Source organism: Triticum urartu, chromosome 1A (assembly GCF_056163025.1).
Source record: "Triticum urartu cultivar PI428250 chromosome 1A, HENAU_Tu73, whole genome shotgun sequence".
Taxonomy (NCBI): Eukaryota; Viridiplantae; Streptophyta; class Magnoliopsida; order Poales; family Poaceae; genus Triticum; species Triticum urartu.
This window is the reverse complement of record NC_141873.1, coordinates 112,841,339-112,865,267: the sequence shown is the minus strand read 5'-3', so window position 1 is coordinate 112,865,267 and position 23,929 is coordinate 112,841,339. Positions and strand designations below refer to the sequence as shown.

General features: G+C 42.9%; 3 protein-coding genes across 8 annotated transcripts; 2 read left to right on the top strand and 1 right to left on the bottom strand.

Annotated features, from left to right (window-relative positions):
• Positions 1–139: 139 nt before the first annotated feature.
• LOC125550918 (DNA-directed RNA polymerase IV subunit 1) lies at positions 140–11,957 on the top strand. Of its 5 annotated transcripts, none has more exons than XM_048714042.2 (19): positions 140–333; positions 1,292–1,376; positions 1,439–1,559; positions 1,639–1,763; positions 2,247–2,291; positions 2,367–2,609; positions 3,369–3,524; positions 3,937–4,074; positions 4,924–6,780; positions 6,871–7,040; positions 7,128–7,194; positions 7,288–7,400; positions 8,933–9,075; positions 9,367–9,596; positions 9,723–9,896; positions 9,984–10,121; positions 10,486–10,673; positions 10,786–10,897; positions 11,394–11,957. In XM_048714042.2, the coding sequence occupies exons 2-19, from the start codon at positions 1,293–1,295 to the stop codon at positions 11,565–11,567; spliced, it is 4,278 nt and encodes a 1,425-aa protein (XP_048569999.1). In that variant the 5' UTR covers positions 140–333; position 1,292; the 3' UTR covers positions 11,568–11,957. The 5 variants fall into 5 exon arrangements, with proteins under 5 accessions (XP_048569999.1, XP_048570009.1, XP_087371148.1 ...); XM_048714052.2 differs by having other exon boundaries at positions 140–345; XM_087515022.1 differs by lacking the exon at positions 140–333 and adding an exon at positions 416–554.
• Positions 11,958–14,091: 2,134 nt separating this feature from the next.
• On the bottom strand, positions 14,092–14,945 carry LOC125515833 (uncharacterized). The gene has a single exon (XM_048681359.2). It carries the CDS (start codon positions 14,938–14,940, stop codon positions 14,404–14,406), a length of 537 nt encoding a protein of 178 aa, XP_048537316.2. The 5' UTR covers positions 14,941–14,945; the 3' UTR covers positions 14,092–14,403.
• A 2,735-nt stretch (positions 14,946–17,680) lies between these two features.
• On the top strand, positions 17,681–22,135 carry LOC125550904 (uncharacterized). 2 transcript variants are annotated; one of them, XM_048714022.2, is made up of 12 exons: positions 17,683–17,933; positions 18,357–18,405; positions 19,157–19,309; positions 19,559–19,692; positions 19,760–19,829; positions 20,045–20,135; positions 20,222–20,291; positions 20,421–20,516; positions 20,885–20,984; positions 21,082–21,168; positions 21,364–21,440; positions 21,738–22,135. In XM_048714022.2, the coding sequence occupies exons 1-12, from the start codon at positions 17,745–17,747 to the stop codon at positions 21,879–21,881; spliced, it is 1,260 nt and encodes a 419-aa protein (XP_048569979.1). In that variant the 5' UTR covers positions 17,683–17,744; the 3' UTR covers positions 21,882–22,135. The 2 variants fall into 2 exon arrangements, with proteins under 2 accessions (XP_048569988.1, XP_048569979.1); XM_048714031.2 differs by lacking the exon at positions 20,421–20,516 and having other exon boundaries at positions 17,681–17,933.
• The last annotated feature ends 1,794 nt before the right edge of the window (positions 22,136–23,929 follow it).

Sequence of the window (23,929 nt, the reverse complement as noted above, 5' to 3'; positions counted from 1 at the left end):
GGTGTTTATTTTATTTATTTATCAAATTCCACTAGTTTTATAAAAGCTTTATGGCGGCTGATAAATGTTTCCCTTAAAAAGGGCCGCTACAAGAGTATATAATACACACACCCCTGGACCCTGGTCCAATTCATCAAATCCAAATCTCAGAAAAGAAAAAGCCAGCACGAGGCCAGGCCGTGCGCCTCCTCTCCCAGACTCCCTCGCTCGAACGAGCCCGCGCGGGCGCCCGCCGCCGCCTCTCCCGTCGGCGACCGCGGTCAGCCGGCCGGAGCCGGACGGACGCCGCCGCCCCTCCCGTCGGCCGCCGCCGCGTGCAGCGCTCCGCTCCAGGTTCGTGTTCGGGTAATATCCTCCTGACTGACCTCTGCAGCGCCCGCTGTCCGACTCCTCTCTCTCTCTCTCTCTCTCAGTCTTCTTTGATCCCCCGTCTGCCATTTGGACCGAGGAAGAAGGCGCAGTGACGTCAGGGAATCAGGCCGCTTCTCCCGGTGGACTGCCCAGAAAACCCCGGCTCTGGTGGCCCGCCCGCCCGCAAATGCCCAAACCCCCAGGTAGGTGGAGCGCGGCGCCCGAACCCCGAGACGGCTAGAAATATTCTTCCTTACCTTTCCGCAGGTGTTCGTCCGACTCTGAACCGGTTAGGATTCAGAGAGAGATTCTCTTTAGTTTACCGTTCTCCGTGCCGCCCTCCTCCTCTTCGTCTCCGTGCCGCCCTCCCCCTTCGCTCTCCCTCGCACGCAGATTGCTGCGCCGGCGGCGTCGGCACCCTCTGCCGCTCCTGGGATTCGACTAGGGGCGGGTTGGTTCCGTCCTTCGCAGGTGAGGCGCCCCGGCTCTGCCTCTCCGTGGAGGATTTTTCGTAGGCTATTTTGTTTTCTGGCTTGGACTTCGATCCTGTATTTATTTTCCTATAAACCCTCTTCGGATCAACCGAACCGTGCTGTCAAATTCCTGTTAATTCGTTTCCTGTGTCCAAATTCCGTAGGAATTCCAGTGTCCAATCTGACCACATTCTCGTACTCATTCACGTTTCTCCTGTAAATTGGTACTGGTTGTCAGTTCGTGCCGATGGCCCGTTTGCTCCGGTTTTGCTATCAACTGTCCGATTTGATACGAGTGCCTGGGATTGAGATGCGATTCCTGTTTCCGTAGCAATGCCTGTAGCAGTTTGCTGTTCCATCAAACTATTTCTTCCTGTATCAATGATTTAGATTAGATTCTGTTCCTTTTCGTGTGTCATCATCTACTTCTGTCAGTACATGACATTTTCTATGTGTTCGTTCTGCAGGATGGAGGAGCCAAATGCTGAAATGGGAATGCCAACCGGGGAGCTGAAAGGCATCACATTCTATCTCATGACCAATACAGAGATGGTAAGCTTTTGCTTTTTGCCCCCGAAAAGAGGAATATACTTAAAGCTGATGTGCATTTCCAGGAAAAGTCAAGCAGCGTGAGCATTGTAGAACCATCTGATGTCAGTAGTGCCAAGTTGGGACTACCAAATGGGGCACCACAGTGTGAGACTTGCGGAGCGCAGAGTGTGCGTGAATGTGATGGTGAGTAATATTAAGCATTCAGCATCAAATTTATGTGGTTGTTCCTAATCCAAAATAAATTGATGTGTCCAAATTTTAGGTCATTCTGGCGTGATTAAGCTGCCAGCAACTGTGTTCAACCCGCATCTATTCGAGGAAGTTGTTCAGTTACTGAATCAGATATGTCCTGGCTGCCACACTCCAAAGCAGAACAGAGATTCAAAGGTTTGTAATAGCCAGATTAACCTACTTCATCCTGATTTACCAATTTATTCTCTTTAATATTTTAAGGGTATCATACCTTATGGGTCATAGCGCCTCTGGACAATAAGGTCCTTGTTAAAAAACTCTCATTGTTGATCTGCTGAACTAATGTCATGGTGCTAAGTCCTGCATACAAAATAAAAGTCCATAAAACAAATATCGGTACTGCTGTCATAGCTAGTGCATCTTTTCCCATGCCTAACGTATCTTTAAACAAACTTCTGCAATGTGGAAACTAAGCTTTATACTGATTACTAACATTTTATTTGTTTGAACATTTGGAATTTGTGAGACAAGATATTTACATTTCAAAAGCACATCAGAAGATATGTAGGCATTGCAATACATAATATAGAAACTATGCATGCAGAAGCATATCTCGTTTTTGGTATACCGGGTTGGTTCATATTTATTCCTCTAACATGTTGATTTTTGTTGTCGAAGAGGTCGGATGGGGCAACAAGTCAAGCAACTTGCAAGTATTGCTCAGTAAGTGCATGTTCAACGTTTGGGCCTGTAATTCTGCCCTATCATATTAAACCTTGACCCTTTTTTGCTGAACAGAAGGATGGCACTAAACAATACCCCGATGTAATCTTTAAGACACTGACAAGCCCAAGAATGACACTGTCCAAGGCTAAACTTCAACGGGATCCTAGCGTTATGGACAAAATTTCGCTTACTGCAGAAGTTGCTGACAGAGTGACTGATTCAGCTGAAGTTCTTCCCCTGGACTATTGGGATTTCGTACCTCATCACCACCCCCCTCAATCAAATATGACCAAGATATTACTGTCTCCATACCAAGTAAGTACTCCCTCCGATCCATATTAATTGTCACAGCTTTAGTACTCCCTCCGATCCATATTAATTGTCGCAGAGTATTTGCTATTCAGTAACATTAGTCTGTTCTGTGTTGGCTTGCAGAGCAGATTTGGTTTTGCTGCAGCATCGTTTCCTGTTTCTTCTTTTGAGAAAAATGTTCTATATTATTGGCTGACAATTCATCAACTTTGTCCCTGCCATATTTTTCTCAAAGCGTCAAGTGTATGGAATTATAAGACAATTTAAAGGGGATTTTGGGTTGCTTGTGTTGTTTTGAATATTTTATAACATGCAGAAAACAAAACACAACAAACACTATGTGATCCAGAAATATGATATATCATTATTATTATCTGGCAAAATAGTTTTGCATGAACATTAAGGCAATACACTTGGTCCACGATGATGCGTTACCAACTCTCTGCATAAAAGTGGATGCAGAATGTCCTCATAGGGTGTAAATTGACTCATCCACTTTTCAGTGAAATTATAATGCACCTCTAGTTTTGTTCAGTGGACGATGTGTGGATGAAAAATATAATTAAGTGATAAGGGAAACTGGGCCAATGCTATTTTCTCAAAGCTTCTTTTGAAAGGTGGTATGCATATTCTTGTAGGCCACTGCACTGGTATTGCTATGCTACAGCGCATTTCTTTCAAAAGTAAATGGCAAGCAACCGACCATATAATTTTAAAATATTTCTTATGGTTACAACCTTATTTCCTTTATCGTATTTGCAGGCCTCTCACATATTGAAACAACTTGATCCTGAGCTATTTAGCCGGTTTGCTTCAAGGCCGGAGCTAATTTTCCTGTCGTGTTTGCCGGTCACTCCTAACTTCCATCGCGTGGCGGAGTTGCCCTATGGGTTTTCAGATGGCCCTCGCCTAGCTTATGTAAGTGCTAGACCTCTCTGGTGAACTTCATACCAAAGATTATTTTCTGTATCATCCCTTCAACGTTTTCTAACAATTTTCCCCTTAAATGCTTTTGTTAAATGCAACCAAATCCTCTGTATGGTGTAAGGACTTACATCTGATAGTGAGTCAACAATAAATCATGTAATCAACGAGAGAACCTAGGCTAGTCTTCCTACATCTAATTAAATGATTCATCATTACTCTGTCTAATATACTCTTACACAATTCTGTTGCCAAAGCAAGGCAGTATTCTCTCTGGTTTCCTTATAGGTTTGTTGAGCATGCTTGTTTTATTGTGGTCTGATGCACATACTTGGTGCATTTTCTGGGCTGTGTTGGTGTCGTAATTATGGACTTATATGTTTTTTCATTCCATGTTTGGACTTAGGATGACCTGACAAAAGCTTACAAGAGGACGGTTGATGTCGGTAGGAAACTTGATGACTTGCGTCAGCATCCACAGTTCAGTGTTCTTGCAAGTTCACTTGTCACAAGCCGAGTTGTGGAGTGCCTCAAATTGTCAAAGGCAAGGGAGCTGATATCTTGTTTTATTGCAGTATCGATGTTGCATGATTATATGTCTTTCTATTGCAATATCCGCATAGCATGATCCACATTATCCAGATTTGAATTTCCCTATTTTTGTCAGTTTTACTAAAATTATACACTGTCAGAGCCTCCCTTGCAGTTTTCCGGTCAAGTTCTCCTGTTGTATTGTCAGATCTGTAGATACTCAACAAAAAAAAATTAAACCAAAGTCTGTACTTCATAACCTCAACCCCACACACACTTGTGCGCGCAACACTTCTCTGTCGTAATCCAGTAAAAGGACATGTTAGCTTATTTTGATGCGGCTCTTAAAAAGCATCATAACAGTCCTTTTAATATGGTTAGATTAGGTGTATTTTATTTGAAGCAGCTCTTGTTTATTTTGTTCCCACTCACACATATGGAGTTATGCATTTGACAGTATTATATCTGGTTCCCATTTTTGTCCATCCCTTTTCCATTAATTGCTTTCCATCTCCAAACATGCACTCAGTAGTTGACTTGCACCATATGATATTCAAATTGTTCTGGCACTTTACCTGATTGTAGTGGAGAATAGCGCATACACCAATCTTCCACCTTGATATGTTGCCCTCTGTAAACAGATTAAACACAACCGACAAAACATAGCTGTTTCATCTAGTCCCCTCCAAGTTTAATTCGGTTAATTTCGAAGGATGAGTATCGGGTTCAGTGAAAGAAAAGCTGTTTGTTTTTGTTATTATTCAAAACAAAGAATTACCAATATGTAGTTTGAGGTGGCATTGTGATTATTGCTTATGTCATATGCTTTCACTTGCTTGATAACATTTTTATTTATTTGCAGTTACACTCTAAAAAGACAGATAAGGAGTCATCAACAGACACACATGGAATGAAATGGTTGAAGGATGCCATTCTCAGCAAACGGTCCGATAATGCTTTTCGGGGTACTATGGTCGGTGATCCGAAGATTAGATTGCATGAAATTGGCATCCCTGTGGATTTAGCTTCGAACTTGTTAGTTTCTGAGCATGTGAACTCCTACAACTTTGACAGCATAAATTCGAAGTGCAACTGTTACCTTCTTGCCAATGAAAAACTAGTCATTAAGCGCAGTGGAAAGACAATTATTGTTCGGAAGCCAAATCAGCTGGTAATTGGTGACACTGTGCACAGGCTGTTGCAGGATGGTGATCTTATTCTTATCAATAGGCCACCGTCAATACATCAACACTCCGTTATTGGACTCTCTGCAAAATTACTCCCAGTTCAGTCGGTACTTTCAATCAACCCACTCTGTTGTGCACCACTCGCGGGAGATTTTGATGGGGACTGTTTGCATGGATATGTCCCACAGTCCATACAGTCAAGAGTTGAGCTTGAGGAGCTAGTTAGTTTGAGCCACCAACTATTGAACGCGCAAGATGGGCGAAGTTTGGTGTCATTAACACATGACTCTCTAGCTGCAGCATATCTGTTAACAAGCTCAGAGGTTTTACTAAAGAAAACTGAAGTTCAGCAATTTCAAATGTTATTATGCCATCCACTCTCGCCGACACCAGGGCCAGCAATAATGAAATCTATACACTCTCATGGTCCACTGTGGACCGGTAAGCAGTTGTTCAGCATGCTGCTTCCGTCTGATATGAGTTTCAGCATTGAGCCTAAGGTACACATCATAGACGGTGAAGTTCTTGCCTGCCCATCTGAATCTTTTTGGCTGCAGAATAGCATATCTGGCCTTTTTTCCGTCATGTTCAAACAATATGGCGACAAGGCTCTTGAGTTACTCTCTTCTGCTCAGGATGTACTATGTGAGTTTTTAACCATGAGAGGTTTAAGTGTCAGTCTTTCGGATATCTATCTGTTCCCAGACCATGACTCGAGGAGAAAACTAGCTGATGGAGTTAATCTGGCATTGGATGATGCTGAAGAGGCTTTTCGTATTAAACAGATATTGCTAAGTCCAGATTCCATATCGATTCTGAAATGTTATGACGACTGTGCTGATTTATCACAATCTTATGAACAGTCCAATTTCATTCAGAGCAATCTGCCAATTATAAAATCTTCAATCATGGCGTTTAAGAGTGTATTCAGTGATCTTCAGAAGATGGTTCAACAGCACACAGCCAAAAATAATTCAATGATGATGATGACTAATGCAGGAAGTAAGGGTAGCATGTTGAAGTTTGTGCAACAAACTGCATGCGTCGGTCTTCAACTTCCAGCAAGCAGATTCCCCTTTAGAATTCCATCGGAACTCTCATGTGCCAGCTGGAATAGGCATAAATCTGAGGGCACGGGTGAATGCTTGGGAGGCCAAAACTTGTATGCTGTGATCAGGAATTCCTTTGCTGGTGGTTTAAATCCATTGGAGTGTCTTCTTCATTCGATATCTGGCAGGGCAAACTTCTTCAGTGAGAATGCAGATGTTCCCGGGACTTTAACAAGAAAACTAATGTATCACCTGAGGGATTTATATGTTGCTTATGATGGGACTGTTAGAAGTTCTTACGGGCAGCAGATAATGCAGTTCACTTATGATACTGCTGAAGACATGTGCAGTGATCGCAATGTGGAAGGTGAACTTGGTGCCCCTGTTGGTTCATGGGCTGCTTGTTCCATTTCAGAAGCTGCATATGGAGCTTTGGATCACCCAGTGAACAGCTTGGAGGAATCTCCTCTCATGAATTTGCAGGTTATGCTCTTTTACTATATTGTTTCACGGCCAATGATTATTGTGATGTCTCTTTTCTTTCTTCTGATACTACTTTAACATTAATTTCAGGATGTATTGAAGTGCCAGAAGGGTGGTACTTCTATGGATCATGTTGGTTTGCTTTTCCTGTCAAAGAATCTAAAAAAATATAGATATGGTTTGGAGTATGCATCGCTAGAAGTTAAGGATCATCTCGAGCCAGTGAACTTCTCTGATTTGGTTGACACCGTCATGATCCTGTCAGTACATTTGAATCATCTTTTTCCTATCACTTCACGTTGAAGTACTTTTTAATTAATTAATATTTTTTGCATTTTGTTTTGCAGATATGGGGGATGTGGTATAGAGTCAACAAAAGGAAGCGCATGGATTACTCATTTTCATCTAAGCCAGGTCTTATTCTTTCGAAGTAACCACACTTCCTATTTTATAAGGGTCATTAAGCTGATGTCTTAAATAAATATTTAAACTTGTACGTACATGCAGGAAATGATGACGAAAAAAAGATTGGGACTAACACTTGTTGTGGAAGAGCTTACAGAACAATACAATGCCAAAAGAGACAAGTTAAACTTCCCTAAAGTTTATATTTCAAAGGGGTAAGTTCAGAAACTATTTGGTTCCCATGAAAAAAATGTTCGAGTTAAAATTAGTATTTATATGTCTCTCTGTTTCTTTTTGTCTAACCACTAATTTGGTGTGCCAACTGCTTCCATGTTCTCGCTAGCGTGAAAATGAAGATACAGTATATGCCCTGTTAATATACTCAACTCTCCTTTCTGCCCTCGCTCTCAGCGTGGTAATTTTTCGAGAAAACGCAAAGGAATCTTTGCGTTTCATTTCACTGAAAAGATGGGGGAGAGTACATGCCTCCTAGGAGGTGATAATTACAGGATCTTAGCGCCCAATCAGTGGACTTCCCAGGAGGCGTGGTAATTATCACTAACATTCATGGCAACATATAAGTTAGATTCTGCTGATGTTTACCAATCAGGGGATAAACATTTTGGTGTGTATGCTACAAAGTAATTGTATTTCAGAAGCATCAGTTTATAGTGTGTGCTTCATTTCTTTGTCGAAATGATGTCATGAAGGGTAAATACCGCTGGGAAGATGGTCAGGCGGCTGTTTGGGAGAGGGATTAGATTAGGGATTGCGAGGATGAGGTAGCGACAGATAGGTCGTAATTCTTCTTGCTTGATCATTCATCTCAAGGTCTCAAGGGGTCAAGTAACAACCCAAGCTAGGCAACAAACTGAACATCTTTTCCCTAGTTGGTGTAAGGCTTGACTTAAGGGATATCTTCTCCTTAGTTGATTACTAATTCCTAGTTAATAATACTATTCCCAAACTTAAAGATAACACAATTATATCCCTTAGTTGGAGCCAGCTAGGGCCGTCCGTACCTAGCATTTGGGTGACCAACCCACACGACAGTGTCAACCTAGCAACCTTTTTTCTCTCCAAATACTAGATTTTAATCTATTCATCATATAGTATTGGTCTTTTCTGGAACACCTAGTTTGCGTCATTTCGTTAAGGAAAACAATAGCTGTTCATGGTAGCAATTGAACTATTCAAGATACAATGCTGTTATCCATTGATGGATTACCTCACATCAATGTTAGACCAAACCAGCAACAATAAATGAGTTATCATTCTTATTTTGGAGAATTTGACATCTTGATATAGTTAAAATTACCACAACAAAATACTACCTCTGTACCAAAATATAAGACTTTTTTGTAGACTAAACTAGCCTACAAAAACGTCTTATATTTTGATACGGAAGGAGTAGATATTTTGTATTAGAGGAGCAACTATATAGTACAAGAGACTTGAAATACAAGGAAGGAAATCTAGACTAATACAGACACATAGACTAATACTAATACTACTAAACAGTTTTTATCTAAAAATTTACATTGTAGTTAAATCCAACTATTGCATTGCCTGCCTAAGTGATATATACACATCAATATTTCAACAAACATGTCAGGCATTAGATGTGAGGTGAATTGTAGGCTATGAAGTGCTTATGCATGTTATGCATTATGCGAATGCCTACTTTACTTTTTCTCTTTGAGCTTCTGCAATATATATTTTGACATGTAATACTTCTACCCTGCAGCAAATGTTCTGCTGACAATGAGTGCGGTAACAGGCAGACTTGTTGCATCACTGTGGTAACACAGGATGATTCAAACTCTATGTCTCAATTGGACACTATCAAGAAAAGGGTGATTCCAAACCTCCTGGCCTTACTAGTGAAAGGTAATTATGGTTCGATAGATTTTCCGAAACATGTTTTCTATATTTGTGCTAAGGAACTCCTTACTTTACTAGATCGAGTTGTAGAACATATAATTTTATTTTTCTAAGTTTCATGGTACAAAGGTAAAGTTGTTTTCGCTGCAACTTGTATGATTCAGTCTTCTGATGTTCTCATAAATTTGAGGACCCGTTATGTGACTTCTATGTTTCAAATACCACATGCTAACTTGATTCCTTCAGTACAGAACATGCGGATTATATTTGATGCACAATACTTGTTTTCCTTTGCAGGATTTTTGGAATTTAAGAAAGTTGAGATCCAGTGTCAAGAGGACAGTGAACTTGTTGTGAAAGTTGTTATGTCTGAGGAGCATTGCAAGAGTGTTAAGTTTTGGGCTACTCTACAAAAGTCTTGCATAGCAATTATGGAGTTGATTGACTGGGAGCGGAGCCGGCCAGGGAGCGTATATGATATTTTCTGCTCATATGGCATAGACTCAGCGTGGAAATACTTTGTTGAAGTATATATTTTCTTCTCTTTGTTTTGATTTTCACTTCTCTAAATATTTGGGTCAAATTGTTTTGAAGCCTGATTGCCAATGATAATTTCTTCTATAGCATTTGATGTTTCCTCATTCCTTGTGCAGTCTTTAAGATCAAAAACTGATGATATTGGAAGGAATATTCGCCGCGAACACTTGCTGGTCGTGGCAAATTGCCTGTCTGTAAGTGGGCAGTTCCATGGACTAAGCAGTCAAGGTTTGAAGCAACAACGGACTCGATTATCAATCTCATCTCCATTTTCTGAAGCTTGTTTTTCTGTGAGTAATTTAGGCTTCTTCTTTACTACAAGATTTTCCTTTTTAAAGTTCGGTGAACAAATTCTTATTTGATGTCATGTTCTGCAGAGGCCTGCACATACTTTTATAAATGCTGCAAAGCAGTCTTCAGTGGACAATCTCTGTGGTACTGTAGATGCAATGGCCTGGGGCAAGGAGCCTTCTACTGGGACATCGGGTCCTTTCAAGATTATTTATTCTGGGAAGGTGAGTATTGTAACTACTGTCAAATTTAGGCGCATGCTTTTTTAGGGGCATTTCATTGTACTCCCAAAAATGAAAAAAGTAAAAGCAAATTGAGGCCTTCATATACAACTGCCCTCTACTCCACTGCTATAGATTCATGCATTTAGTTTTTGTGAGCATAGTGCCAGATATATTTTCCCAGATACCTGTCTGTGATCAGGCTGTGGGATGCTTGAACTGCCTGTCTCGTGATGTTGGGATTATTTTGTAACCAGTGATTTAATCTTGGCCAAGTGATAAATGGATAAAAATACGCTTTCTCCTTACTGTACTCGATGCATATACATATGTTTAATTCGATGCTAACATTTAACTTTTTCTGCAGGCGCATGCACCCATACCAAATGAGAACATCTATGACTTCCTAAATAGCCCTGAAGTTCGGCAAGCGCCGGGCGAAGCTTTCTTGAATGGTAGCACCATATCTGTGGAGCAAGATTTTCTTGTTGCTGCAGTTGGTATATGGGACAGCATTATTGATATGCGCACTTGCTTGCAGAACATGCTACGAGAGTAATGCCCCCATCACTATCCATGGAATTGTATTGTGCATAGTAGTTTTATCCCATTTGAAGTTTTATCTTGATTACCCTCCTATATGATACCATGTTTTACTTGCATGAAGGTACCAATTAAATGAATGTGTTGGGGAGCTAGATAAATCACGTGTAATCGAGGCCCTGAGATTTCATCCCAGAGGGCGTGAAAAGATTGGTGCTGGAATAGAAGATATAAAGGTAATATAAATGTGTTTCTGTTTTCCTCATAGCTTCGTCATTCTACAATTCTACTGTTATGAATGTAGCTAACTATAGATGAATGTATTAATAGGAATTCTATTGTTTCCCAAAATAATAGGATTGATTTTCTTACATCTTTGTCTGCATCTGTTTTTCATTTGGTATATGTGCTAATATTCTCGGTGCTAACATGCGAATGTGCTAATGAGCTGTCCACTTAATGTGAAAAAGGATTGTGTTCATTTAATTCCATCTCAAGGTTGCTACCCTTACCAGCTTTCGTAGCATTGTTGTGTTCCCAAGGTTGCATGAACAACAATCTTTTCCCTCTGTTCATATTGTTCAATCTGACGGTATCTATTGTGTTACATCCCTGTTTTGGTACCTATGCTTGTTGTAAATATCGTAGCCAACTATTTTGCAGTGCATTATGGTTACTCTTGAATTCTAGCATATTGTTACCCTGAGATGATGTGGTGTGTGCTCCTCGCAGATTGGACATCATCCTAGTCACCCAGGAACAAGGTGCTTCATTATGGTACGGGATGACGGCACAACTGAAGACTTTTCTTACAAGAAATGTGTCCAGGGTGCCGCGGATTCTATCTCGCCTGAGCTCGGACGTTATGTAGAGAGGATACTACGGAACAGAGCAGTTTCGTCATAATGTTAGCACTGTTGCCGTTTCATCTAGTTCAGTTCAGACCATAGGTAGAGAGCATCTGATGTTTTGTCGACAAGGAGCTGTTGAACAGTAGGTAGAGAGCATCTGATGTTTTGTCGACAAGGAGCTGTCGAACAGAAGTGGACGATGGTCAGTTATCCTAGAGAAGAGTGAACTGCTGATTGGCGAAGATGCCGTGCTTCTTCGCCACCCTTCTGGTAGGAAATGAACATGTTGTCTTGTAGGGCGATGCCATTCTTTTGTTGTACAACCCTTCTTCTCTTTGGCATTAGCATCTGGATATGTTGGAAGGAAACTCCGTCGTGAACCCTGTTTGTATGTAGAAATTTTGGCCCAAATTTCTGGGTGCTCATTTTATCCACCTTTCAGAAATTTTGCTGCCATGGTTCCGGCACTTGTTAAGAGGTGACGGTGAGGTTTCTTGGTGCAGCTAAATCTTGGCTCCCGTGGTTTTTACGGTGAGGTTTTTCTCCATGACGTTTGTTACAAGGAGAGATGAGTGATGATTAATGCTGGGCAAAGGGGAGAAGGCCAGCGCGGCGCAAGGGCAAGGACAACTTCTAGGGAGGCGACGAGAATGAGCTAGTACGATCGGCAATGCTGCCTGCCCTTGGGAGCAAAGGGGGAGGCGGGGTTCCATGAGGAGCGCGCAAGGGGAGCCACTTGTGAAGGCCACAGCAGGGGAAGGAGGAATGAAGGGCAGCTAACTAATTAGAGATGCAAAACTCGTTTTCCGGAACACAATTAAAATGCTAAAATAATAAAGGCCATTCATCGAGAAGTTCTCAAGTTGAACTTCCTGTCCCTCTCTGAGGTGACACGGGGGACCCTAGCTTCCCTCCCTCCGGCCCCTTCTCCCTTGTTGCCGTGGAGGAACATTGTCAGGAGAGGCCCGAGCAATGCCGATGGCAACGGGCCATCTCCTGGATGCGGCTCTCCCCCGGCGGCGGCGGATTTCTTTGCGGCGAAGCACGATGAAGCCGATGGCGGCCCTGCTCGGTGGCGGTGGGGCAGGCTCCATCCAGTGGTGCTGCCGCGGCCGCCAGGGGCTCTAGGTCACACGTTCTAGATCTAGGTGGGCTTGTGGGGTTGGTCTGTGGTTACCGGTAGGCATGATGATGCCGAGTCGCAGTGGCTACTGGGCACCGCGGTGGTGCTAGCAGCAACAATGTTAGCCCGGCGTGGTGGTGCCAGCCGTTCTGGCGGTGGTGTTGGTCGAGTGTGACGACACGGCTTCAAGGACGAGGTGATGTACTGGCAACGGAGTGAACCAACATGGGCAGGGATGCAAGGGCGGGTCCATGCGGATGAAAGTCTTGCCCATCTACGTTGGTGCCAACAGCGATGACGCCCGTGGGTGTCGTTCCCCCTTCTTGGAGGCTTCATTGTGGTGTGTCGGCATCTCGCTCTCTCTCACTTGGTTTGTTTTCTCCAGGTGAAAGCTTATGTTCGGATCCAGAATGACGATGGCGGCACCCTCGACGCCATCCCTCTGTTTGGAGCATCGTATTTGGAGACATGGCTTGGAGGTTCTAAGTTGCGTTCCTATGGTGCGCGCTGCTGTTATGGACCGTTCTCAAGGGTCTAGGGGCGCTAGCTATGTACGGGTGAGTCCAAGATGATGACTTTCTCGTAGTTGTCTAAGTCCCACCACACACTACCGACTCTTTTAGGCCTTTCAAGGGGTGGCTGGTGCGTCGGCAAGGATAGTTCTTTGAAGTTGTTGCTCTTTGGAGATGGCCGGTGTTGGTTGAGATGCGGCTTTAATGGCCAGTTTAGGATATGATCTTGTGTGTTGTGGTTGTAATGTGCGCGTTCAAGCTGGAGGGGAGTTTACTTTTCACTGAGGTGTGATGGGAGTTTGTCTATAATTCTTGTATTTTACATCTATCCTCTCTAAAGCTAAGGCACACAGTTTGCATGCTCCTGAAAAATAAATTCTAAAATAAGGAAGCACCTAGGGAACAACTGCCTTGGGAAAAAGTTTTTCCTAATATTGGATTGAAATCTAGCAGCCATCACCATATCTTCCTCCTCCAATCTACCCTCTTCCTCCGGCGGCGATCCGCGTTGTCCCCGTCTTCGGCGAGGTCTCGATAAGCCCTTGATGGCATCCTCGTGTCGAGCTTTGTTGTTGTTCAATCCGAGAGTCGGACAAAACGAAAAGCACATCCACCCCCTCGTGTGCGTCAGTGGCTAGCCACGTCGCATTGGTATCACCATTGATAGAAAGTCACCTCCTATTGAAAGAATAAATGAGACACCAAAACCTCAACCATGGGGTTCGAACCATGGGAGGTTAGGGGTACAACCGCCCTCTTAACCATCAAACCACTAGTTGGTTCTCTGACTAACCCGATTTCTATTCTCAGGTAACTGAGAAATAGCAAACCCGCCAAAATAAACATTTATTTCGAAACAAACATCACATAAGAGTGAATAATTGTCCTGTCATAGTGATTCGTAAACAAATACTAGCAACCAAAATTTCCATTGTAGCATCATATACCGGATGTATATATGTATGTATACATATATCAAAGTCATGTATACATATTTACATCATCACGTAAGTAGTACGCACTCACGCAAGTTCACAACAATTAACGAATAAACCAATAACCATTCCCACCCGTATAATTAACCCCTACGTATTTCATACTTCTCCAAAACGCCGAAAGAGAAAGAAAGAAAGAAATGACCCCCAAAATCGAAAAAAATACACAATTTGTATACGTACGCGGGTACCTATACTGGTATGCGTGTACATGTATCTGTTCTGCTCGACACGACCTATATAGTAGAAATGGATAAATAATCAAGAGTCTTTGGTGTGCTCCAGCACGTCGACCATGAGCTGCATCGCCTTCACCTGCACCTGCAGCCGCACGATGTAGTCGGCGGCGCGGAACAGGAGCTCGTCCACGCCGTCGTCCTCCGCCATGTCGTCGCTGCGGTGATCGCCGCCGCTAGGGACGAGCCGCCTCAGCGCTTCCATCTTCCTCCTGATGGCCTCCACGCAGCGCCGCCGCCCGGCCGTTGTCCTCGTCGTCTTCCTGCCGCTCCTTCTCTTGGTATTCCTCGGCGACGACTTAGGAGCCACGGCGGAGTATGCCGGCCCGCTCCTCGCCGTCGTCGCCATGGCGGTGGCGGCGCTGCAGTAGATGCTGGCGTGTGCAACCATGGCGGATCTCGATCGCTCGCGACGGCTACTGCTTGGGATGTGAGAGGGAGGGAGACAGAGAGGCAAGTGCGCTGCGTACGTAGAGTGGCTAGAGGAGATGGGTCGATGAGGGAGATAATGCAGCTGGTGGCTGAGTATGCATGTGTTGGAACATGGCGAAAGGGGTGCCATATATATAGGAGAGGAGAGGCCGCGTTGGAGCTGCTAGGTTGGAAGGGGTGAGCTATGTGGGGGAATTAGGTGTCAGAGCATAAAGAACCCATGTTGTGTCCTGTGATTAAGCATGCACATGCATCAAGCATAGCTAGATCATATACGTATATTTATGTGGATCATATATTCATATACTATTTTATTTCTGTGATGCTAGTGAGAGAGTAGGGGTGGCAGCATGTTGGCATGCATGGGAGGTATTGCTTGAAGGAGAGGGCATGCATGCATGTTCCTCCTAACTCAAGGCCACATGCCACCACATGATATATCTTAAACAACAAACATTTCTGATCTTCTCGTCCATCCAAACACAGGCAGACACCTCTCATGCATACACCACCAACCAACCATGCATGCACTCCTTTTATGATCTCCTCATCAGAACACCCTGTATCCCCCCCTCCATTGCATGATCCTCCTCAAGGCGCCACTACCATGCATATGCATGCATGCATGTGTGATGTGTCAAGGGCCCACATGCACCACACCACTCTACCTCCCTGCCACCTCAGCAGAAGTGCATGCAGCACAAGGAAAAGGTCTCCTGCGTCATGTGCACACATACATAGTTTGCTAAGCACGATATATACTACTACATGCAATACATCTCCCTCCTCCCTATGTTAACTATAGTTAAGTACTGGTTGAGATAATGTGCCACCATGTTCCCCTCCGGGGAGCTGATCATGGTATGCACCATAGTGCCGATTTAACTAATTGGACTAATCAAATTCGTTGCACATGCATGCCATCTCCATGATTTGGGGGCCTGATTTCCTGACATGTTCTCCTCTTTTGACATATATTCTTGGGTACGGTAACGTGCACGACACCCTTGATCTTGATCTGCGCGACGATTAGAATGTTCCGCTAACACGTGTCGATATCGACAACTGTCATCCGCTGGCAACATGGAGCTTCTTGTGCCACTGCCGGCACATGTATCGGTAGGCCATGACGTGGATCAACACCTTATATGTTTATTACAAATGTGCCACTGACAAGTGTTGATCGTGCCAGCTGTGGATACATCGACCGACGATCAATTGACGGGTTAGCGCAATTTGCGGGATAAGAATTAGTGCTTAATTGCCATGATCAGTACGTTGTGCACTTTCTAGGAAGATTCCTAGAGAGATCATGGAGCAGTATAGTCTACTAGTTAATTGTGTTGATGCATTCAAGTATGACGGCAGCTGAGCATCGATGACTAGGTTCGGTCGGTTGATAGTTAATGTTAGGCATCTGATTAAGGTTAAGCGGACTGCACATGGATAAGTCAAACATACAACATAACCAAGGTCAATTATCTATGTATAAACAATATATTATGTTGTGATGTGAAAAAATGGAGTTCAGTGTGTGCTGGTACGATGGTACTTGGTAATAATAACAGTTATATGAGCAATAGTTATATTAGGGGGTGTTTGGTTCAGAAGTCCTATGACTTTTTCTAATCCCAGAGACTAATCAAAAAAGACTCCAGTAGAGTTTTTTTCTAGTCCGTGTAAAAAAAATCCTTCCTGTTTTGTTTCTAGAGACTTTTTAGGGACTTTTTCTAGTCTCTGGGACTAAAAAGTCCCTGAACCAAACACCCCCTTAATTGGATTAACTACTAATCCTGGAAAGCCAACTGTAGCTCTCCGTAAACCCTTTTCACCAAAAAAAGAACTCTCTATAAACCTACAACCTTGAGAATTCTGCTGCTGTCCAAAAAGAAGAAAAAAAAACTTGAAAACTCATTGTTCCATTACCTTGATTCAATGAGTTCATAAAGTTTTTTTTATTATGGTGGTGTGTGTGATTAGTTATATTATAATATTTCTTGAGTAATATTTAAAAGATCATCTACTAGAAAATAAACTAAATCATGGCCACTAACTCACCACTTTGTGGTAGGCAACCAAGCAATGAAATGTTGTTAGACGTGTCGCTCGCCATTGGCCGTGAGTAGTGTAAAGAGAAGGGACGGAAGGCAATCGATAGGTTAGAGGTAGAGGAGAAGATGAAAAGAAAAGAAAAACATGGATTCCAATATTGATGAGACACAGTCAAACGAAAAAGAAACACAAGTACATAACACAAAATATCTTCTATGGGACATGATCTTTTTTTTGCGGGAAGTGATCCTAATTACTGTCTATGAGGAGGGATCGATGTAATAACTCCATCTTATAGCCGGCGATAAGCTCTTTCTTTTAGTTCACACCAGAAGAATGAAATAACCGTTTATTAGATGTAGGCATTGGTGGTGGTGAAGTCATTTAATCACTTATATCCACAGAGGAGAAGTCGATGAAACTAAGTATATGAATTGTTCCTTTAATTTACTACAGGTTCGTGCCATATTCTGAGAGATGGAGACTCGATGTGCTTTTAAAATCTGTTTGATGTTGGCTTGACCATGAGATTAATCAATAATACTCTATCCGTCTGAAAAAACTTGTCCCTCAAATAAATGTATCTAACATAAATTGTTTTTTTTTCGTTGATAACCCAATAGCTTTGTATTCGACTCAAAAATTCAAGTTTGTAATCAACGAAAGAAACAAAGAGCATTTTTCCCCCAAGGGAAGAGCAGTAAGAGAGCCAAGAGAAAAACAGACAGTATCTTGCAGTACTCTTGCCAGGTTTCTCGGCATCTAGAACAGATCGTGGCCGTTGATCTCATGATGAACGGGTCCAGGTAATCCAGTCGTTCGCTCAAGGCCCAATGGCGAAGCAGGGGAAGCAGATATCATTCCGCCACCGCGCCTGAAGCTATGGCCGTGGCGCCGTTTCCGCCGCCGCCTCTCCTCGCCTCGCACGCCGCCGTCCGAGCCGCAGCCTCACGCGTCGTCGCATCCCGGCCTATCCGCGTCGCCGGCGAAGACTGCCACCACAACCCGCCGCAGGTCGCGGCCCTCCGGCGCGGCGACTGGGTGAAGCTCATCTGCGGCGCCAGCTTCGAGGTACGGCATACTGGAACCCCGTCGCAAAATGCCTCCTGGTTCCTTCACTGCACTCTCCCGCCGGAGCTGCGACGTTGTGTTATTGCTTATTTAGTCCCCGTTGGCTGAGGGTTGCCTCGTAATTAAGTGAGCTCATTATACTTTAGAGGAAGGGGCTGCCCATGATGATAGATTGATGGTTTTGGTTACAGGGAGGAGAAGTGTTTTTCTATTAGCAGTATTACATAGAAATCCTAGTTAATTTAACCTGTGCAGTTCAGCTCGTGGATGTTGTTCATGTCTTCCTGTGGCTCTGGAACACTAATCTTTTAGTCCGAAGTACAGTGGAACTAGTGGTGGCGACTGGCGACGATGTAATTGATATGTTAATTACCAAACCTTTGGGGCCGGGAGTAGTTCACAAACATTATCTGTGCCTTGTAGGATGCTGCCGATGTCCGGAATCTCTCCCTTGTCTACACGCTGGCTGGAGGTATACATATTTAATTGAAAAATAATAATTCCGGGTGCAAGTTTACCATTTCGTACCAACAGCGGAATAATACTTTTAGCAACTGATGAAATATTTACATAGTGAATAAAGAACTGTTAACTGAATTACCTGGAATTCGACATTTTCTGATCAGACGTTAACGTAAATCAAATCATTAGTGAACCCAGAGACAAGCTAGTATTTCTTATAAACAATAATGCGCGTGACCGAGATAACAGAGTCATGCAATTCCATGAAGGTTCTATACATTCTTGCATTCAGCCACACATTAACTCATTTTAATTTTCCTCTTATTTGAAATGATGGGTACTTACAGTCTGTTGATTACTAAGTGAAATGTATAGGGCTTAGAACTTTGTGTTACTACAGCGATAATCTGTACATATGCATATTGCAAAGTTCATATTCATGGAGGGACTTCTGTAAGTGTGAGGGTTTTAATAGGCTTGGAAGTTATCTAATGGATAGTTCAGCCAAGTAGTTCACATCTCGATTAGAGAGTTCGACCCCGCAGGGGGACAAATTCAGGTATTTCTCACGTTTCAAAAAAAAAGGTTCACATCTCGATTAAATGGAATGTGCCACAGAAAGCATTTTACAGAATACCTTAAAGTTCTTCTTGGAAAATTGTTATATTACCGAAAAATTGTTATATTTGCTTATTTGGCATGATTTCATCAATGTACGAGGGTTTATACATAGAAGTCATGGCTCAGTTTTGTGCATGCAGTGGATTGCATTGATTGTGCAGCAGATGCATCTGTAGTCAGTGCGGTGAATGAAGGTATTGATGTAGCAGCCTCAATTGTACCAGAAGTTCAAAGGCCTTGGGTGATGGTTAGCGTTAATGATGATTGCAGAGATCTTCATTTCCGCAAAGCTGGTAAACAAAATAACGTAATCTTTATTATAATTTAATTTGCAAATGTGCTACTTCAAAATGATTGTCTTCTTTGACATTTATATTTAACTATGGTTATTTGAATTTGTAAATTACTTTACCACTGTACCTCTAATATATGTACCCAGTTTCCTGCTTTCACTAGCAGGACTGGCGCATGTCTGTTTAACTGAAGGATTTTGTAACTGCTGAAAAAAATGTCTGAAGCCATGAACTCCTCTCTGTCCATAGGATTTGATCCTGAAGATTGCCCACCGAATTGCTCAAAGCCATGTGAGAAAGTTTGTCCTGCTGATGCAATATCACTAAAGAGGGTCATGGTTGGAGAACATGCTCAGTCCGATCCAATATGTGATAAACTTGAGGTATCCATTGGTTTGGTTACTTTTTATGCTTTTGTTTTATCTCTCCATGATCTCATGTCTCGTGCAGGGTGGTGTCATTATGGAACGATGCTATGGCTGCGGTAGATGCTTATCAGTTTGCCCTTATGACAGAATAAGTGAGCACTGTGTTTTGGGTTCTTTCATTTGTTTTTATTTCAGCCATCAGGATGGTTTACATGATCTATTAAATTGAGCTGTATCTTTTTTTCCAGATAACCTTCTTTACATTCATATGTAATCTCAGCATGTATTTATGGTAACCTTATCATTCCTGTACCTTTGTCTTTGTGTATCTTATTAAAGCTACCAACTTTGGTTTAAATCATTTCAGGTGCTATGTCCTATGTACGAGATCCTGCCACGACAGCTGAACTGTTGAAAAGGAGTGATGTTGATGCAATAGAAATACATACCACTGGAAAGTGGGTTTCCTGTTCCTTGGTGTATCTTTCGTTGCTTTTTCTCTGTCATGTAGCACAGTTGTTACAATACTTTTCCTTTATTGTAGGGGAATTGGTATGTTTAGTACGCTCTGGAACAGCTTGGGTGAGTCAATCAATAATGTGAAGTTGGTCGCAGTAAGCCTCACACTCTATCTGCATGTGTGCTAGTTCTGATGCTAAGAAGTGCCACCATGTTCCTTTTTTTCATATTAAAAATCCCCCCCTGTTACTCGTATAACAAATAAGGAAGTTCATACATTTCAGGTAAGCCTGCCTAATGCTGGTGCATCAACAATTGATTTCATGAATGCAACATACACGATAATGCAGTCTAATCTGGAAGGGTATAATCTTTGGCAGGTTGTTCTCAAGAGAAAAAATTCCTAATTGCATCTTTCACATTGCTCGTATTTTTTTCAGATTGCTTTGTTCATGAACTTAATTAATAATTTTGGTATTTTCTAGGTTATGTTTTTATTTAAACTGGTAAACTGATAGCCATAAATATGTACTCCCTTTGTACTAAATCAGCGACAACTAATATGGAACGGAGTAGTTCTTTTATCTTAATTTATATATATGTAGCCATATTTTCTGTAAATTCTGTCCAATTCTCTTAATGTGATAGGAACTCCGCCGTGCATATGGTATACGCTACTGCTGATCCTCTAAGCATATCCATGCTTTTACTTTGGGCTTATTTCAGTTACTTTGATTTATGTGAGTAGTTAGATGGTCGTCCTATGAGTGGTGACATCGGTCGAGGTGCAACAAGGGAAACTGTTTCTTTTGCTGTTGATCTGACTTCAGTACAAGATAGGCCTCTTGGTAAACACATTCATTCTTAGTAATAATATTGAGTAATATCTGTGGGAATATTATTGTTCAAATTTTCTAAGTCTTTGCTGTTACTATGGTCTGGAAGGCTTTTATCAGCTGGCTGGTGGCACCAACTTATACACTGTAGATTGCTTAAAGAAAGCTGGTCTTTTCATGGCTAGGACTTTACCTGGTATTTTTTTCCCCTTATGTTCAATTCTTATCTCACAGAATACTTATGAAATTTGTGCTCACTTGGTATATGACAGTGTTCAGTAGCTGAATTATATAAAGCAACGTAAACATAGAATTTACTTTGATTCACAAATGTTTTGCTGTCCTGGGAAAACATTCCTTCTGAAAAAACTATTTCATTTTGTAAATTCAGGGACAAGAACTACTGAAAAGGTTGGTTCCCAGGAAGCTCTAATAGGAGGAATAGCTTATGGTGGCTATGCTCGCAAGGTTCGAGCTTGAACTCATCATTCCGCATCAACTCCTTTTTACATGGAAGAATTATAATGAAATCTTCAGAAATACCTTGTCATCGTGATTTTCAAGTGATGCTTTCTTCTATAATCTGATTATTCTGTTCCTATTTACCGTGCTTTGCGATCAATAGGGTAGTAAACTGAACCCAATTCCCGAAAAAAGAATGACAAAGAAGAAGAAAAGCATGGCAAGCATCGTGTTGTGTGCATGTATTTTTTTTCCTGCTTCATCATCTTCTCAGTCACTCACATTTCTTTCTGCTAATTGCAGATTGTTGGAAGAGTTCTGCGCAAAATACCATCAGAACTTGGGCGCGTACGCATCGAGGATCATCCAGGATATCTCCTAGAGGCATTGCAGGAAGCCTTGTCCTTAGTAGGCCCTGTGAAGGGTTATTCAGCTCTGGAAACATGAGTAAAAATGTCATCGCTGTGCTCTTTCCCGATCAACAGGGGTGCTGCTGCGTGGTTCGAATAGATCTTTCATAGCTGCATCCTGTTCTTTCAAGGAGTATGCCACCGATGTAGCGTCTATGGAAGCAGCCGCGGTTCTCGAGGGGCTGTGTCTTGGGGAAGAGGTAGGTATCTCAACCCTGTCTGTAGAATATGATTCACAAGAAATTGTCCAAGCTATTCTGGATCCATCAAATTACGGTGCTTCGGGGGCTGTAGTGACAGATGGCTGCCGGCAGATTATGACTCTTCGGCAGGGCAACCATAGAGCATTGTGACCGGGAAAGCAATGGCGCAAGTGCACGCGCTAGCTTGAGCAAATTACACAAGGAAATCCTCGGATTTGTGGCGAGAGAAACCTCCTGATTCTTATTCCTTAACTTGTAGATATGCTCATCGTTTAGTAAAGGTTGCCAAAGTTCAAAAAAAAACATCGGTCATTCTATACCTGGTCATCAACGCCCTGTGTAGGATTATATACTACGCTGCCATGCAGCTTGGTCATCAACACCAGACCCCAGCCACTTCCGGCACATTCGTGCCATGGACCGTCGATTGAACGCGCCCTCCACTTTGCTGCGTCGCCATCGCCACAGCTTGTCCGGTCGCGGATGTCGGCTCCGGTCACGTGCGTCAGACGCGGATCAACTGGAGCCCGCTCTCTCTTCGCCGGTATGCCTTGACCGGAGGCGACGCTGACAGATGATGGAAAGATGTTGGACATCATCCACGCCGGAGATGGCGTCGAGGACAAACAAGTGAATGATTCTCAAACAGAGCTATATACCGAGCAGCCGGGCACGTACACTCAGGGCGTGTCTGGTTGCCGTTGTAAACAGTTCCTGCATCACATGCACTTCTCCATCCAATCTGGTTGAGCAAAAACAGGCCCTAATACGCTATATGCAACTTGATTGGTTGCCTGCATCCCTAGTCTCTGCATTAGGTAATACGCAAGTGCACTTTGTTTGATTGGTTGTATTGGCCCTACCGGCACATGAACACGGCGTTTGGTTGCATACGGCGTACATATTGTGCTTACTTTATACCCTAGTTGGTGAGCTTACCCACAATGATCACACCTAGCACACCAACGCCACAACACAGCAATGGCGCCGCTAAGGTCTCTCAGCTTGGACACTTGGATCCATCGACTTCTCCACTTTCTCAGGTGGTTGTACACCTGGGTGGCAGACATCTCTTGCCCACAGAACTCGAACACCTGCTTCGCAACGGTGTTCAAGTGCACCTCCTTGAAGCCCTTGTCAGTCCTAACTCCACTAGAGATGAGCTCACACATCTTGTTCAGCACGAACGTGGACATGAACGGCTGCCACTTCATGTTGTTCGACCTACTATCCTTCTTTGCCTTTGCTGCTGCTAGCTTGAGTGCAGCGGCAGCAGCAGCAGCAGTAGTTGACTCAACGAGCACTACTGGCACATAGAGGGAATCAGACTCGAACACCTCTGAATCAGGTGCCATCTGGGCCATAGGCTGCGAGTCCTTGACAAACGATGGAGCAAACTGGCTGTCGGACACGACAAGGGCCTGACTAAGATCTTGCATCTGCGTGGTCATGTCCTACAATCGTAGCACGCATTGACAGTGAGCATAGCACACAACATACCGGACAATCTATGAAAGCAGGAGCATACATGTACATGGTTCATCACTCTCATAGCAAGCACATGTTTCATCACTATCATACTAAGCATACATGTACATGGTTCATCACTATCATAGCAAGCACATGTTTCATCACTATCACACTAAGCATACATGTACATGGTTCATCACTATCATAGCAAGCACGTCACCACCAATAGCTACAAATCACAGATATGAGCATGATTCAACACAAGCACAAGGTTCAAATTCAAACTCTACTACTAATCTAGCCTACCACATGCTTGAACATCTAGCCCTACCAGAAATTGTAACCGCATCATAGCAACCAACCATATCAGCTCACATATCAGACCACTAATCAATCATGCATCTAGATCAAA

What these genes read in the sequence shown, in the direction of transcription:
- LOC125550904 (XM_048714022.2), top strand. Translation starts at nt 17,745, where the DNA reads ATGGCCGTGGCGCCGTTTCCGCCGCCGCCTCTCCTCGCCTCGCACGCC. An exon ending in TTGCCCTTATGACAGAATAA is followed by an intron (nt 19,830 to 20,044) that starts GTGAGCACTGTG and finishes AAATCATTTCAG; the next exon opens with GTGCTATGTCCTATGTACGA. An exon ending in AAGGGTATAATCTTTGGCAG is followed by an intron (nt 20,517 to 20,884) that starts GTTGTTCTCAAG and finishes TTATGTGAGTAG; the next exon opens with TTAGATGGTCGTCCTATGAG.
- LOC125515833 (XM_048681359.2), bottom strand. Translation starts at nt 14,940, where the DNA reads ATGGCACCCCTTTCGCCATGTTCCAACACATGCATACTCAGCCACCAG.
- LOC125550918 (XM_087515007.1), top strand. Translation starts at nt 1,263, where the DNA reads ATGACATTTTCTATGTGTTCGTTCTGCAGGATGGAGGAGCCAAATGCT. An exon ending in GAGTGTGCGTGAATGTGATG is followed by an intron (nt 1,560 to 1,638) that starts GTGAGTAATATT and finishes TCCAAATTTTAG; the next exon opens with GTCATTCTGGCGTGATTAAG. An exon ending in CTGGAATAGAAGATATAAAG is followed by an intron (nt 10,898 to 11,393) that starts GTAATATAAATG and finishes TGCTCCTCGCAG; the next exon opens with ATTGGACATCATCCTAGTCA.